General features: G+C 42.3%; 1 protein-coding gene across 2 annotated transcripts in view; it reads left to right on the top strand.

The window, feature by feature from the left end:
* LOC111264300 (uncharacterized) overlaps nt 1-18,347 on the top strand; it is a 41,478-nt gene that overhangs the window by 10,187 nt on the left and 12,944 nt on the right. Inside the window, exons 1-3 of one of the 2 annotated variants that reach the window (XM_022840066.2) lie at nt 10,574-10,678; nt 15,231-15,411; nt 16,351-16,716. In XM_022840066.2, coding sequence (XP_022695801.1) covers nt 15,394-15,411; nt 16,351-16,716 — 384 coding nt within the window. In that variant the 5' untranslated portion in view covers nt 10,574-10,678; nt 15,231-15,393. Of the gene's footprint in view, nt 1-10,573; nt 10,679-15,230; nt 15,412-16,350; nt 16,717-18,347 lie in introns of those variants that run through there. The other variant, XM_086970027.1, reaches the window with a different exon arrangement.

Genomic DNA, 18,347 nt, shown 5'->3' with positions numbered 1-18,347 from the left:
CTACCGAGCAAAATGCTCGTCACCTTGTCGTTGCGAAACGTGTGCGGGTCAGAACAGTCGCTCCCTAATTCTCTTCCCTATTTGTCTCATGTGTCGTACATGAATGGCGTCAATTTCTTTTCATGCAGCCATGCTAGAAGATAATCATTCTCACTCTGCATAGAAATTAAGTGTATAAAGGTAGGTCCTGATAGGGAAAGCTGAAGCTATCCGCTCCCTCCCTCCCTCCCTTCGTCCATTGTCTATTGTGACATTTGTCGTTGGACGAACGGCTCCAAACACGACAAAGGAATATATCATATACTTGCATGCCGAAGTGGCGTCTGGGCAAACAGCGAACGCGCGAGGTGTCAACAACATTTTTCGAGATACACAGATTGGACTGCTCAGAACGAAGCGGATAGCTTCCGCTACACGATCGCGTCTCATAGATGGCCGCTCCTGGTCTTGTTAAGAGTAGCCATGATGCTTTAATATGGTCCGTGAGTTCGTCGACCCTCGTTTGCCGCTGAAAATCTACCGAGACGCTCCGTGCATGGCTCGGTACATGTATACGCCGTATGTTCATCAAACGATATTTTTACACGGACGAAGGTTGAGGGAGGGTTCGGGCGGCATTGACGACCTGTAAAAGGAGCGAAGTACACACAGATAGCGCAGAAAAAACTGATCGCGTATGTTGTATACTTACTAAAAAACACGAGTTTTACTTTTTTGTCGGATAGCGATCAGCGGACCAACATGATAAGTACTGCATGGGCGAATGTTTACTATACATTACAAGATCGTGTTGTATCGTAATTGTTGTATACTACAGATCATCCTTACATCGTAAATACAACTGTAGAACATCTGTTGATGCTCTGCTCGTGTGATTCCCACTAGTGATGCTGCAAGCTCTTTCAGATTACTCTCACAGTTGTACATGACCGAAAAATGCAGATAGCCTGAAAAAACTCTGGCATAAATGTTGCTCGACGCGCCTTATCTAAACGAAACATCATTCAAGCGCCAACAGTCACTTCGGCCGGTTCTTGTTGGAGCCGGCTTGAGTTGTATGTAACTGCATATCGGAACCATCACTTTTTCAAGTACAATTCACGCTTTACCCATATACTGACGTAAAATCTATTCATATAGCGAACCCCACGTCCGATCTTCCTTGCTGCTAGCCAACTCAACGCTAACAAGAAAGCCCAACTGTCTGAGCCATTTTTGTCCAAAATAAGACGTTTATTTCCCCGCACTTTTCATAGGATTATCTCTTCGGACCTAATCAGGACAACATACGGCTATAACAAGCCGCCTCTGGAGAAACCGGCCGAAAGCCGCTGCGGCCAGAGGGCCTTGGATTCTTATTTGCTATTCCGAGATGGACGAATGTCTACTTTTATAGTAAACATCGGGGATTTAGCAGTAGGCATAGAAGAGCTACACAATACAAAATAGCCCCCCCCCCCCCCCCCCAATATTCTTCATTGAGAGGGAATATGAAGCTCTCAAGTGTTCAAGAGACCGCCCGCCTATAGTCAAATTAATTTCGCTGATAACTAGAAGGTGCATTGTTTCAAAGTGGAACAATGAACGGCGAACAACCATAGAGACTGTTGTTATTTAGCCTGTCTTCCATAGATCAGTGCATTTAGAATGATCGTATGCTTCTGACGTTGTGCTGCCGACGCTTCGTACAGAAAATCTTCCTACATGTGCGCATACCAAAGCGTGCCGCATGTACTATTGGACATGCATCCAGACGGCACGTATGAATGTATAGCCATTAGTTATATTTGTTTGACAGGTAAGCTATTGTAGTCCGTTTACACGAGATGAATACATTAAGTCTTGGCGATTTAATCATTTATTTGACGAGTAGTTATATTATATAGGTATTTCGGGAGGGGCTAGATCCGAGTTTCTAATTCGCACATCGGCTCCGTCCACCGTAATCTTACTAAACGCAGACTATAGATGTACTAATTGCTATTCACGGCCGTGCACAGGATCACCGAAATGAATGTGTATCGATGTTTGTGGCTGGGAGCAACCTCGCAATGCACACGCGCGGAGTCACGCAAGCCCGAGTCGTCCATGATTGTGGCATATCGCCTTTGAGAGCTCTTCACCTATTATCTATGAGCAGAGGCATATGATGAGGGCACTCGGTGGTCCGTGAAAGCTCACATTATGCTTTGAGGTTGCATAGGCAGAGCTGGCCAATGCTCACTTAACGTCGAGGGTGCTACTAACACAACTATTGTTTCGGATCCATCTGGCGTCTTCCCATAATTTGACTAAAATAATGACGACTGCTGTTACCCTTACACAGATGATTCTAGTTGCTTCTCCGTCTTTCCACTATGAGAAATGTGGAACGCTGATCCCTTCACATGCTATACGAGAATCCTGTTTTTCGGGGTTGCATACACTATTTAGCCAAGGCATTAAAACAGCTGGACGTGCAGATGGAGTCTTCTTTTCGACAATTATTTTATACAGCTGTTATTGTGCTAACTCTGCGTAATGTGATTTAAGAAGTGCACGTTCGGTTGCTTTGGGTTCCTGCTTAAATGTGCGTTATTTGTGTCTTTCTCGTGTAGTTGGCGCGGATGGATCCCTATCGATAGGCACAATCGCCCAGTCCCTTGAAGATAACTCTGGTTCTTGTTAGTTCAATCACAGAGTTGGTTACTCGAAACACATTGCTATGACTAGTCCTGTCTCGCCTCACTTCCATTGTGTTTTCTCTTTTCGACCGGGCGTCTCTGGTCCCCTATTGTCGAAACCAATAGCCTTTATCCTTCATGTGTCATTTCCTGCATGTGAACTAGTCATCATAGCTTCGCCGTCGCCCTCGCTCATCAACTATTGCCTTGTAGCTTATAGTTAGCGTATACACTGTTCCCATGCTGACTCGCTCCACCTTGTCATGGGACGGCCCCATCTTCCATTTTCGCATCCCCTTGTAAGCTTCGCCCTCGTGAAGTTCTGTCTGAACTGTTGTCGCTGAACTCACGACCCCATTTTACCACTAGCTAACTATTTGGCACTGCACAACGAGGCATTCACATATGACTTGTCTAGCGCCATTGTTTTTGGCTCGGTCTGCCCCTCGCCGCATTGTGCGGACAGTTGCTCTGCCCCTATCTATACCTAGAACAATCGCGATATGAGTCATCAGCGTAGATCTGTCTGGTCGTGAGTGGCGCTAGCTTTTCTGCGCATGCCCTATATTCCCCGCCTACACGCGAGCGCCGCAGACGCTGAGCACCGGGCAATGCCGCGGAGGCGATCTAGGGAACAATAGGGGCGAATTGATGGACTCGTGGCTGTACAGCTTAGCGAATGTTCAGGTCGTGACTGACGGTTCTCCACGACCCCCTTCGGTGCGTGTCACTAGTCTTCCCATTGCAAAATTTCTGTGACTCTATATATCTCCGACAGGCTTGTGGGAGTCGTTAGAGGAACAGGCCGAAATAAATGGGCTATGCGCTTTCAATTTGACGGAGCTTATGTCAATGTGGTTTGTCGGTAGCAGATATTCGTTGTTGGTAAATGATACTTGTTATAGAAATTTATGGCTGAAAGGACAATCATAGAAATTGCTTCGAGTTTGACTTCAAGAGCTTAAAGTTTGTATGATACATATTGGTCGGTGACAACACACATTATGGCTACAATGGACAGAAGAAACTATGGATTTTCTACGCGAATGGAGCGCCTGAAAAAGTAATAATTTCAAATCAGTAACTTGCTAGTAATACCTTAAAAGTGTTCTGCAAAGGACAGTTGCTGACATTATCTGAGTGTTGAATAATATAGTCATCAATAATTATAATCCAATCGTTAAGTTCGCTGGGTAACGTACCGTCCGATGCAATCAGCTCACTCATCTCGTATCGTATCAGCCAGTTAAACCAGCCAGATAAACTATCAGGTTTATATGAGAGGTATAAGCCTAACAAAGACTCATAGCCGAATCCACAATACAGATATGACATTGAGTTATCTGGATAATGTCTCACCTCAAATTTAACAGTGCGCTTCATTTTAAATTTCCTTTTTGTCTAGCGTTACTTCTCCCCAGCTCCTCAGATATTATTGGTTTGCGTTTGACTTAATGATTTCAGAGCATACTTCTCGCTACTAGCCATAGGTTTGACCTGAGCCACATTTAGGAAGGACTAGGCAAATTTAATGAGGCTAGGTGATAGCTGGTCAGTCACGCCTTATCTATATAAATATGCAGAAAGCTCGCTACAGGAAGTTCAACACTGGCAGATTATGTCAGGTGTCTACTAGCTATACTATAGATCCTGGCATCACCAACTATACATTAAGCTGGTTTCGTTCGCATTGCAGGTAGAGCTTAGAAAAAGTTGTGAACCCGTAAACGATTTGACTGAACTCTGATATTTGTCAGGGGGATCGAACGAGTACACGTTAATAGATTACTTAGCTGCTAATCGGTTCTTCCTACTACGAATATTTTACACTGGGATTTTTTTTTCTAATAGTACTCTGGCTGAATCGATCTCTGTAGCTTCGGAGAGATGGCTACATGTTCTATGATGCTAGCTTCTAGGTTTTTTTTTTCTATTTTAAACAGTCAGTGCGTTTAAATCGTCGTTAACAATTGTCATAGGCGGCACAAAAACAAACATCACATCCGTTAATATTTACGCCATCACGTACGCACAGGGCTCCAGCCAGGGATAGTTAAAAGTATGAACATTGGTATTTACGTGTACAAAATCATTCTTCAATCACCTCGGAGCAATAGCTCTAAAATGCAAAATACTGCAAAACATGGCCTGAAATACATAGCAATTTGAAACATAACTCTGCGTAAACACCACGCCCGCCAGTGCCATATTGTACAAAAACGTCCTTTAAGATGATTACGTCTACGCTGTTTTTACGCAAAAGCCAATAACTCCAATTAATGCCAAAAAAAAAACAATACACACAATTTAGTCGTACAACCAAGTCGCTATCTGCGGTGCTCAAAGACATTAAGAAGCTAGTTAAATGCTTCTAGTCATTGAGACCCACTGATACTTTTTTACTGAAATTTAGCGGAATTACTAGTCGAGCGAATTTGGTTTTGTGCGAAAATCTTTTCCTACCGGCAATACAAAAATCATTACATTTGAAATTGAAAAATCTAATTAAAAATTAGAAATACATATCCATGTCCTCTTCTTCTTAGGTAGCATATGGAGAAGTTCTCAACTGATCTCATCTCCTGTGGAAAAAATGGGCCAGTTATAATAACAAGAACAGATGACTCATTATTATTCTCTAACAGGGATGATAATCCCTAAGAACTAGTAGATCAGCATAAACTGATGATGTATTATTTCATAGATCAAAACATAATCCGGGCTACTATCTATCAAGGGGCCAACTAAATATCCCAGGTGGATATTTTGCGAACATCTAGGTTTTTAGGGCGATTCAAGGAGTAGATCCACGTGACGGTCAGCTGCGATCACTTCATGTCTATATCAGTGCCTCTTCGGCTAAACGTTTGATGTGGGGGCCATCCTGTACCTGTCAATGGCCTTAATATTCGCTGGTTGTAATGCCGCACCTCGGGGACCTTCATGTTTGATCCTGGCCTAGTCCCACGAGGTCGCCGATGACATTCTCAAGTCTTCGCACTTCCTTTAAACTCACTACATCGTACTGGCGCCACTGAAGTTATTTAGGCACAAAAGTACGTCGTACTTTGCATTTTAGACGAGCGCCCTTTACGTTTACTTATAGTAGTAACAAGTACAATTCCAACCAACGAGAGCGCAGATAGCGTTTTTAGCTCTAGACGAAATTTAGGCAGGATGGAAACAGTCATCATATGAATGGTAATAGAGCCGAATCTGCGGACATACCGAGGCTAAAGCAATATTACAGTGGTGCGTTATGAACGACGGCCTGCACAATGGGAATTCTGGGAACAAGGAACCTGTGGCGTTGAAACGGGTCAGACCAGTTGCAATATTCACAAATGGAAATATACGGCAGTAAATGCTACCAGGCGCTTAAACCTGCTACAGCAAGTGAGAGTCGTACCATGATAGTGTTGCTCCAAGTTATATATACACATATTTGATACCATAAGTATACATTTGTAAAGGCACTTCAACGACTATACATCATTCTTCGTTAGTTTTTGCCAAGGCCAAATTATATTTGTCTTATGCTTTTTGAAATGGTGGATTAAGTTTAAATTGCACGACGTAAAAGACCCAATGGGTATGAAGCATCCACTGAAATAAAGAAAAACATGCATAATATATTGTTCATTTCCTTTTGCAGCAACATCCGTTTCTCGCTTGCACATATCTGTACTGTCTGTATACATTTTAACATTATAATAAAAGTGCGCCTGCCATTTAGCAGGCGTTACGGTGTGCTTCGAGGACTACGTAATCCGATCACGTGCAGAGTAATGAAGTAACCTACCACAGCGATTCGCGGCAAACTTAAACTACACGCAAAAGCGAAAGTCAACCTAATCCTCTATGAAGTTACACAATTTTGGAGCGGATTTTAAAAACAAAGATTATTCTTCTTTGCGTAATTCCCCTAATCATCACGGAGCGATTTCTTTAATTCCTTAGATAGATTTCAATAGATCTCGTTTCCATTGGCACAACTTAAAAAGGCTCAAGGCTCATCTTAGTGTCCATAACCTCCAAAAGCCTGCCCCGTTTAATCCAGATTAGAGTGGGTTAAGCTCTTGATCGTCTGGCCTAAACGTGTCTCTGATTTCCTCTCTTCAATAAAGGCTCCTCTAAACATGCAGGACTGGCAAAATCTATACCAGTTCCCCCATGGAAAACAAATGGTCACAAGGAAGATCTTTCATCTTGACGGGCTTTCCGCGGAGCCTTTCATATATATATGTCTAGTTGCATGATAGGTACAACCTCTCTACAGTCACAGGCGCAATCTTTATAAGTACAATATAATATCTACTGAGTATGTGTGACTAGGCATGCTTAGATAGCGTGCGATAGATATAATTCCTGTTCTGGAACAGAGACAAGCATGCGTGAAAGTGGTAGAAACGGTTGACGTAGTCGTCCCATCTCAACCTGCTGCCAATTACCGATTGATCATTCTGGGACATATCCATGTGCCACGAGCTGTTATTAAGAGCCTCTCGTTCTCTTCGTAACTGCCTGTAGCGGTGGCAAACAGGCAGGATTCTGTTCCATCCAATGCCTCGTTCTCTGTTCGTTCTCAGCCATCGCCAAGGACTGAATGAAAGGAAAGCAGCTAACATTTAGTGGGCGTCCTGACGCTTAAACAATGTCTTGCCTCAGGCATGGAGTTACGCTAGTTAGCCTAAGCTCTTGAATTCTGTAACATAGTTGACTGTTAGGCTGAGTGTGTCAACTGCCACTCATCGAAACATCTTCTCGAAAATTGTTCAGTGAATAAAGATGAGATGGAAGCATTAAGGGATCTTGAAGGGCCTTATAACAGAAATTAGTCGAAGAGCAAGGTAAGGATAAATAGCCAAAGAACAGATTGGCTGGTAAATTTAGTTGCTGTACCTGTTTGACGTCCTGACCAGAAAAAAGATGCTCGCCTTCCCTGTAACGTCGCCAGAATAGACCGGTCCGCTGGTGTATGAAGCTGTGTTTTTTTTTCTTTTTTAGTTTTTCGGACTGAACCATCCTTGGCAGGCGAGGCGAGTAAAATGAACGATGCATAACCGCACAGGCAACAATCGTTCGAGCGCGTTGATAAGCTGATTCTGCGTTTGGTCGACCGGAGGTACACAAATACAAGAGGCGGTGAATGGAAAGCTTGCCCTCGATTTGGAAAAAGAACACCCAACGATATATGCGCATTCGACCTGGAAATCAAGCAAAAGTATCCATGCGCGCCGATACAGGAAAATCAGTGACCCAGATGCATACACATATCAATCTAAAGGATAACGATATTATCTACGAGGATACCGTTTTCACACGTAGATATAGTTTTATCTTTCTGTTTTCGCTTCGACGTCTATAGACATAGTGTTGCATGAATATACCGCTGAATGTTGATACCTTCACTATAGTTTTTTTATCTTTTTGTCACCGTTTCAACTTCTAATCAGCCACAATGTATAGGTGGTGTGTCCTTTACTTCAGCACAAGTTATCGCCGTATCAGCATTCTAGACATGTTCGTATTGTCTGTAGCAGTGCTACGTCTATGATTGTACCTTACCGAATCTGTGCATGGCTGTACACAGCAGCAAGTAAAGCTGTGGCTGTTTTTCTATTTTTATAAGAAATTCGCCAGCCATTCGCGTTATGTCTCAGTCAAGTCGGCTATATATACAAAGATACATACTCTGTCATAGTGTGTAGCTTTCTACACCATTGCATCATATAAATTATGTGGAAACTTCCGAGACGCCTCCCTTTGAGGTGTACACTGTAGTAGCGTAGGCTGTCTGCCGTAAAGCACACATCGCGCATTAGCGCGAGTTCAGGGCACTAGCGAATGTTTCGCTTTTTACTTCTGGGATACGGAACACCTGAGGCAAGCAGAGTCTGGAGCACGGGAGCGCCAGGTGGGCCTCTATTACACCTACCATTTTCTTTCTCTCTTTTCTCGCTCTTTGCTTTGTGCTTTTGGCCATCTTGCGTCTCTCATCTTAGACAAGTATACCTTCCCGATGCTAATAATAGAGGTCTGCCTAGCGAAAATAAGTACTGCCCAAAGAACTCCATAGCTCGCGTTTAATCACATTTCACCATTGGGTTTACCCCCCCCGTCAACTACTACTGCTTCGCCGGCCAGCTTTTGCTGCTCTGCCATCTAAGCTCCCCCCCCACCCCCCACCATTACAAGTATTGTACTACAATCGCTCCAGGGAGCTACTGCATCAATAACAGCGGACAGACAGACAGACAGACAGGCAGGCAGGCAGGCAAAGTGATCCACGACTCGCCTGAAGCCACAGAGCGTCAGTTTCCATGAGCTGTACAGCTTCGAGCTTCTTACACACCGACCGACGCGCACCGATGAGCCTGCGCTTTGATGCGTGATCGGTCTCCAATCTTGTCCACTGTCAATCGTTCGTTAGCCTTGAATCTGTGGCGGACGACGGATGCCACCGATTTGAATCGGTAAAATTGCTCAGCAGGAGAAAACGAGGTAGTATGTCTGGGCCTGGCATCTGATGTCGATAGTAAGATCGTAGTGAATTTAGGCAGGACAGACGAAGATGTAGGACGAAGAAGAAAAAAATAGTGATTCTTTATTCGCTAGCTATTTCTGTATGTAGACACTGGCGTACGCAAATCCCGTTTCACACATCGCGCAGGCCATATAGGGACAGATTATACACGTGAGGCTGTGCGTGCGTCAATTTGCATGGGTATCCATTTGGATAGCGCAAATTCCTCAGCGTTTAGATCTGAAAAGGACCAACTGTGGGTCAGTGAAAATGGTTAATTGATAACAATAATAATGGAAACTCGAAAGGCAAGACAGTCAGATCAGCGAGATTCTTTTGAATCACTGAACCTGCGTTAAAGGTTGAATGTGGGTGAAAAGGTAAATTTTTTTGAGCAAGTATATTTAAAAACACAGTACTTGATAACAATGGATCGAAAAGATGTCAAAATATAGAGCACATATCGAATAAAACATAGAATAAATGCCATCATTTTTTGAATGAATTTGTCTATCTATGGTACTAGATATTTTTGTCGCTATCAAAAATACCTCTAGAATGTTGTACATGTTTGTGTCCCCTTGTTCCCAGCTGACTGGACTTGTTCGTCAAGAAAAAAAAATAAGCGTTTTAATAAAAATTCATTTAATTTTGATTGCCACATAGCAGACTAACAGAAAATCTAAAACTGATACATTTTCCGTATTGACACAATCCATTAACTCTTCAATTGTACGGTTGTTTTCCTATCAGACCGATGCTCATCGTACTGTCATTCATGAAGAAATGAAAGCTCCTTTTTACATTGTTAGAAATGTAATCCCGTAGTAGATTACAGATAAACAGAACATTGTTTCATGTGTAGAAGCCTAACCCTGTTCGCTGCCGGTTACATTGTAGAGTCTCACATACTGAGAGCTGGACAAGCCACTAACGACGTTTCGTCGTAGATAGTAGCGCTTCGTAAAAGGCTGTCGCTGAAAACAGAGGGGTTTTACACCAGCGCTGTCCATACCAACCTTTGCCGCTCCTCTCTGATGGCCCTAGATCTGACGACGATTCCGCGGAATAGAAGAAGAGAGAGTTCATAGATCTTGTGCATTTCAGAAACGCAGATGCTCATTTTCATGCTAATTAGCTTCATCTATTATAGTACGTATGTTGATACAGGTAGAACCTATCGGGGGTAGGTATCGTACAGGGTCCTTCGTCTTATATATCCATATGTGTGACAGGTCTACGATCGTATGTTTACTTGTCGTCTAAGCCTATGTTAAGTGGAGAGCGATACCATAACTCCACTGAGAAACTTGTGTACGCTATAAGCGAACCGCTTGAACGTTTGACATTAGCTGATCGATATTCTGGAAATACTTGTTCAGTGATTCATTTAGGCAACGAATGTACACAGTATGTGACCGTAAGTGGACGAACGCCGTGTTTGGTCGAGGACACGAGGTGCTGATGCCAACTTACTGCATTTTGTAAGGTACGATTTTATTTATCATAGATCACCATTGCGAAAATAGCTAACAGGTAGTAGTACACATTGAACAACACACAATATATACAGGCCTTTTTCTATTAGTCCGTATTGCATAGTGTCCAATAGTATCCGGCCATACAAATGAAGGGGAAGTGTGTTTGCGATTAGATTGGCTCAATCGGAAACTGTTCTTAGTTGAGTATATGTATTTTGAAGCCTGAGTATGTCTGTGGTCATTTTTTATGTTATCAAACCGTATTTCAGAAATACTGCCTAACTCACATAGTCGCCCTTACCGGATTCCCGCTGCAGACCCTATTGCGTGGACGTTCGGCCCAGTAAATTGAAAATCCTTCTGAATACACTTGAGGATATACTGGAGGCAACGGAATGGGTGTTCAATGAGATCGGTGAAAATTCTATAGCCAAACGCCTGACTGTATGCATATCACTGCTAGTGAAAAAAAGTCGTTTCTGCAAAAAAAAACGATGCCGTGCACGAAAAGGATATCTTTTAAGAACGCTTCAAGTCTAAAGGAGGACGATTGAACCCTGGAAGAGTTTACCCTGGAAGCGTGTACAACTTATATGATTTTGACCGAAAGTAAAGCGAATGCTTTACTATGAGCTTTCGAAGATTAGTCCAAGGACGGTGAATGCAAAGTGTAATTTGACTCGGCTTGTCAAACTGAGTAAAGAGCTTGACAATGTATATGTCCTTAAGTGACAAAGGACCGCTTAAAGTGGTGACCTATTTTATGGAGGCACGCTGCTCCATGAGGCCTTGTTGACCCTAAAAGTCCAGCTTATAACCTCTGCCCGGTCCGTTTTGCTTTTTATAATCATTCGGATCCATGCAACGCGTTTTGGAGGCTAAGCAGTTGGAATCGGTGTCGATCAGTGAATAGTTTCTATGGCCGAAGAATCGGTTAAACGGCAAGGGAAAGCCAAATAAACAACTCGTATGGGCAAAATTAGCTTCTCGAAAATATCAACACCACCTAAAAGGAGCAGAAAAATGAAATTTGTTTCTGGCCAGGAAAATTTTCCAAAGAGTCTTTGTGACCTTCTCTGAAGAAACCAGCTGTCCGAAGCAGCCAGTCATATTAAACAAGTTGGCCTCGATCACATAATAGCGTAGTACAAACAGATAGGGATTAAACTGAAACACCAATATACAGCAACTTCGACGTCAGTAAAAAAGAAAAGACCTAAATAGGTACGCGAAACAACAAATCCGAAACTCACGCCCAATCGAACTTTAGTTAGCTTCGAAAAAATCTAATACACCGTCACAGAAATTCCGTGAATTACAGTGATTTACAGCCTGGAAAAGGCCACTACGATCTGTTTGAAGATAACTTCTTAACACTCGCTGTATGGCCAGAAGCAATGAAAAGTACATTCTCGACTGCAAGTGTTTATTTGGTGTAAAAATAATTATTATTGTTATCATAACTGATAGAAACATTAATATAATATTGATGTTGATGTTATTTTGAACACAAATTCAATCTAAGGCATATTTTCTCTTGAAAACGATTTCTGAAAAACGCTGCAAAGCTCCGATACTGTGACGAGGTTGAAGCGCAGACTCTAATAATCAATAGCCATACTTGAAATGAACCTTACAAACATTATCCAAAGTGTATTACGAGTAACGGTTTTCCTTGAAACGAAATTTTTTACTAATTGCTGTGAATTTGACAGCACTAGGTTCACGAGCATTACGGGCTCATTGAAGGCCTTTGTCGTTAATAGATCAATGCGGATGAAATTTTGGCGCGCTTCGGATGAGGAGGCCACTTATATCACTGCCCTATCAGTTGCAGCGTAGCCAAACGGTTTTTATCTGTTGCCGTAGCATACGTTAAGCCTATACTGCGATGCTTTATAGTATAGAACGAAGCATTAATTTTTCTTCGCGATACATATTCGGATGTAACCTTGCTGTGGACATTAAGTGTCTCAATCGAACGATCCTCTATCTTCTCTTATGTGAGTGAGAAATAATGTACACCGTCTGTTAGAAGTAAAATCCTATAGCTTCAACAATACTTTTCTGCTGTTATATAAGCCCCGTTATTTTTCTAGGTCGATATTCCCGCTGTGGGCAACAACTACCTATGGTATGGCAGGAACCACTTTCGAATAGATTCCCGCTCAGATGACCTCGAAACGGCCCCCACATCGCTGAAACCGCTTCAACCCACTACCAGTTGTACTCGTTCTCATCCTGGCTAAACTCGGCTGTTATTATTGTCGGTGTTTTTAACGTATTTCTTCACGCGCAGAACTTCACCACGATGTCTGAACTTGCAATCGCTAGTTGCCGCTACTATCAGCAACAATATTTTTTTCAGTACTTTTGCCTTTGGCAAATACCCATCAACGATTTACATTTGGTCTCAGTGACTCCTCCTCCTCCTGGACCAGTGACATAACTCTGCGGTGAGCTAGGTGTTACCTTTTCTGTATGTACATTGCACGTACAGGCTAATTTCAGATGACAACCTGATTTTGAAAGTTTTGGCATGGCGGCTTTCGTGGCGAATGATTTTCTGATCATTTTCAGTCTCTCCACTGCTAACCCCCGAGCTTCCCCCTGCGTCTTATCCGTATTTCGCACCCCCCGGCGGTTTTGATCCACCACTCTTTGGGTGTAAGTTCACTTACAAAAGCCGAAAATGTCTGAACGTGTGTACTGCATCGACCGCTATGTATATAATCGCAAGTTAGCACAGCTGGCATGAACAAGCTCTCCGACGTCGCTCTTTGCCCTGCCTTCTCAGCCAAACAGATTCCTTACAGCCGAATGCGTCTTTATTACAATAAAAGGTAACTTTTTATAGGAAGGCCATAATGACCGAGATATATATCGTTACATAATTTTAGCTAGCTGTAAATAGATTACAAGGCATCAAGTCGTTGGATCCCGTCGCGCGAAAAGCACAGGAAGAAACTTTACAAGAATAGCGTCACCCGCAGCGATGCGGACAAGAAAAAAGGAATTCAAAAGGACCTTCTCTAGGCACGCTTAAAGGGAAATGTATAATCTCGCCTTTTAGGCTATAGTAGTTGGAGACCGTTGTTAAATCGTCGCCGAGTTTGATGGGTTTTGCTGACCGGCCCACTGTTGTGCGCGCACGCGTTTGACGCAACGTTTTACGATGTAGCGAGCCAAAGGAAGGGAAACTGTGTAAGAAATTTAAAAAGCACAATAGAAAAACCCAAAACTACGATTTGTAATGTATCATCGCATGAGATCACTGTGCGGCTCGTTCACCGGAGAAATCCAAAAATGGCACAGAACGGTCCGATTTCGATAATCACGGATGGAAGCAAAGTGTCACAAGGTCTGTGAAGCCCTTTGGGCTGACAAGCGATAGAAAACGCAGCGTTCTACGGAACCATATCATGCAAATAAAGCGCTGTTAGTTTACCCAACGCTCTGTTTCGTATGCGAGGAATAAAGCTGGAAAATATAGCCATAGGAAAAGGCAGTGAGCGGACAGAAAGAATAGACGATGCAGGACGGAGAACTGTGGCTTGTTCAGGTACGTCAATCCTACCGAAAGGCGAATGGGTCGCCTTTGTCTGCGCGATCCAGCGAGAGGAAAAGACATAAGTGTGTTCTTTTTGGCGGCAAAAAGAAACTTATTTTATTTGATGGGTGGCGGGACAATGAAAGTCTCAGATGCGTTTGTTCTATAGGCATTAGCCTGGCAGCGCGGTGCTGTGTTTATCTGTTCGATTGGAAAAATGTACGTCAAGGCAATGAACAGCTGCATTTTGGATGATAGAATGCTTCGACATGAAAATCCCCCCTCTCAGATGCTTTTTCTTTATGTATATTTTAGATATGTATAAAAGCACACCTAAATCTGGTGCAGACCAGTGCAAAAGGATGGTAGCCGGCAAATTTATAATAGGCTGTCGGAGAAAATTAGCAGTGGGCTGATTTTTGTTTTTGGAATTCTCTGTTGCTTAAGACGGTGACAAATTGAGACGGAGGTTTCGCGAATCGTTTTGACCTATTTCTGCACGAGCTAAAATCTTTGGAAGTCAATAAATATTTCGTAGAGGGCAACAATGCTTGCGGCACACTAGGGTCAGATTCGAACGTTAACCGTAACTGCACGGCAAGCTGAAATTACAAACTCAGATAATTTTAATTCGTATCTCAATAAACATTTCTATTCCAGATGACTGGAGACGACGTCGTCGTCTAGCTGATATAAGACAAAGTTTACATCTAATTATGAAAAGCATTCGCGTAACAAACAACAGTTGGCTCTAGAATCAGTGTTGCCAGCTAACGTTTCCCCTATTCCTGTTATATAGATAGCATCATTCTGCTACTAAAACAAACGCAAGTTTTCAATAGGTAACAACCGTCGAACAAGAAACGTTAAACATTGAACTCAATTGACCTCGAACACATATAGGATAATACAAGTGCACCTAAAACATCGAGTTGACATTTTAGATTAATCTTGTGCAGGCTATAACATACTAACATCATGCATGTTTTTCATTATGTGTTTTTTTTTAGGTCGTTCCTCACGGTGGGAGTTCCAGAAAAAGTGGCAGATTGCTATGCCATCTATCTAATGTACTTGGCAAAATAAAGTTGCTTTAGAAACTTCCCTTAGGATACTTTGCTGGTGGAAAGAGCACGTCCTTTTGGGATTACCTTTCCAAAATAAAGACGAAAAATGAACGGAGAGCCAAAGGTAGGATATATATTTATAATCGTTATGAACAGAACGGTTTTATATAGGATAGCCTCAAAATATGAAATGTTCCCCATTCAATTTTCACAGGCTTCTTCACTTGAAATTTTCAGTGGCTCTTATGAACTGAGCGCGGCTCGACACGACGGCTTGAAACAATGACCCTGTCCATTTCTTCTTTCAATACTGCACTCGTGATAAAAAAAAAAAAAAAAAAAAAGTAGATTTCCTACTGTCATGGCATTGGCTTTCTATCGTTGAATGAGACCCAGATCGTTCATCATAGTTGTCATGAATCAAAGCAAAGAACGCACTGAGTGGCTTTCGGAAAATCACCAGGCCAAAAACGTTCAACTTTTTCGCTACTCGAACGGGGCAAAGTACTGCCCGAATTATTATGCCTTGTAAAAGCTAGATAAACGCTGCGTTGCGCTATCTGCATAAACTACCTCTGCAACTTTTCTCTCAATAAGGAAACAGTTATAAATAACTATAAAACTAGTTTATATAAATTATATACGCTACGCCCTCTGTAACACTATCTTTCAGCGGATGTTGGGCACTAGCCAATATTTCGTAACCATAAAAAGGTCACACGCCACAAAGGTGTGGGCTTAGACTTCAGCTAGACAAGAAAGGAGGCGAATGCACCTCCACGAAACACACGTCTACGGAAACATACTAAGAGGCTTATTACACGACTCGTTTTTGGTTGTTCCTGAGCAAGGGGTGCATTTGTGTTTAGATTCCACCGGAAGCTTTTAGGTCAATCATGTAATCTGTGTATGATATTCGTTCAGAACGTCTCGTTGCGGTGTACCTGTGAACACCCTCCTAAATAGCCTATAAGCACTGCGTATTTAATTACCGTACAGGTACTATGAAACCAATAGCCAATATATATATATATTAATGTTATCATGATAAAACAATTCACAGGTTACCATCGAGGGAAAGGTTCGCGTCCGCGACAGCAAACGGTGGAAGCCGCGTTACTGTATTGTGACGAAAGCATCACCCGTCGCCAATTCGCTTCAGGTGCACCTGCACAAGGAGCTTAAGGGTACAAGCAATACTTCTCAAACAGCAAATGCTAGCTCAGAAGCTGGCAACCGCACTTTGTCGAAAAGCGGACGAACGACTGTAACTTTGGATAATTTTCTAGGCGTCCAAAGTGGCTTCCCTCTTGACAAGGAATCTTTTACCCTGGCCATCTTTTGCCAGGACTCGTGTGTCGTCCTTGCCCTTGACAGCCGAGAGACTCTTGCACTGTGGGAGGCAAGGCTACGCCTTTCAATGCCCGAGGTAAGTAAACTAATAATAAAATCCCTATTGGTACCATGTAGCGAGCTTGTTTAATGATTAAACTCATTTGTTTTTTTTTTTTTTTTAAGTTTAGTGCATGGAAATGGACCGACGTCCATTTCCATGCACTAAACAATTCAAGGATCGGTTTTCCGGTGGTACCAGTAAGAGGCGGACCGTTCGTGTGCATGTCGAGAGGGCTATTGAATCTTTTGGATTTGGTCTCGTTGTTAATGCCGACAATACGGGACACGTACTGTTTCGTATACTTGAGAAGATTATCAATACATTTCATGAAACACAATTTCAATTGTTACAGGCTATCAAATGCTTGAGCATACATATTCAACACGAAACGAGGGAATGACAGGCTTATTTGACAGTTCCAGCATCTACGTGCATGTTCTTGTTGCAGCATTAGGGAGACTTGGGGGCAATCGGTGCTCCAAATTTTTTCAAAATTGTCCAGAAAACGCTGCCCCTAGAAGTGGTGTGTTGTACATTTTTAATTGAAGGATGTCGTTGTCTCAGAATGTGTTTAAGTTTAGTAGTTTACCTTGAGCGAAGTGTCATATCGCATGTGTTGCCTTAGTTATTTTCGAAGTGTCAAAAGATGCAATTCCGTCGGAGATCTCTTTTCTGCTTGTTACCATCCTCGAGTCGCTGCGTCATCATGTTTGATGTTTCATTCGGTAACAACGAATCTCCGCCTGCCACTTACGGTCAGCCAGCAGTTCCTTACCTCGTAGGATTCAATCACTTGACTCAGTGAAAAAAACTTATGAGAGAAATTCTAACGTAGATCGTAAAAACAATAGATAATTCTTCCGTAGCTGGTAGTGGCAACGCTGTTATACCAATTTAGTTACTAAGGCGCAAAAATATCTTTACGATAACCTACACGTAGTCGAAACTGTAAGCTTTGTACAAATTTTTTTTGTGTTTTAATAAGTTCGACGACCATCTTGCGTCGAAGTCCTTGGTTGGCAGTATCTTGAAATACTGGTAGCTCTGCTGGCAAAATAAGCCATCATAAATATATAGGATCTTGGTCTTTAGTTCGTTAAGTATGAATGTTAAAAGGAATCGATATGCCTAATGATATAACTTAATATATCTTATAACATACAAACGTTTCCGGCCAGCCATGTCATTATGAGTATCTTTTAGATTTCGTATTCGTTCTGAATTCCGTTTACACTGGTAAAGGTTTCAAGTTGTTCACAGCATCCCGCAAACGTTAATCTGTTGTCGTTACTAAGGAAAACTTGTCATTGCAAGGGTAGAATTTTTCTCATGGAAGCAAAATACTACCATATAGATACATAACCTTTTTTTTTTCAACTCATAGACGAGCTTTGTGGAAAGGCTCGTTGCATTTCATGGTCCTATAAAGACTTTATTGTGATCCAATAAATAATGAAGTTACCTAATACTCGCTGACGATGTTCCTTAAACTCGTCATAATAGTAAATAAGTAATAACGGACATGAATTTCGTAATAGGTATCGAACTGACGTTTCCTATTAGACTGAAAGCCCTTCCGCAATTTCCTCAGGTTTCATAGATTCATTCAACTATTAGATGAAACAAAGAGCCGTTCAATTGATCAAGCTCGAGAGCATTTCAAA

The sequence above is a fragment of the Varroa jacobsoni genome, unplaced genomic scaffold (genome assembly GCF_002532875.2).
Source record: "Varroa jacobsoni isolate VJ856 unplaced genomic scaffold, vjacob_1.0 scaffold_844, whole genome shotgun sequence".
Classification (NCBI taxonomy): domain Eukaryota; kingdom Metazoa; phylum Arthropoda; class Arachnida; order Mesostigmata; family Varroidae; genus Varroa; species Varroa jacobsoni.
Note: the sequence above shows the minus strand (reverse complement) of the source record. Positions and strands in the feature narration are given on the sequence as shown.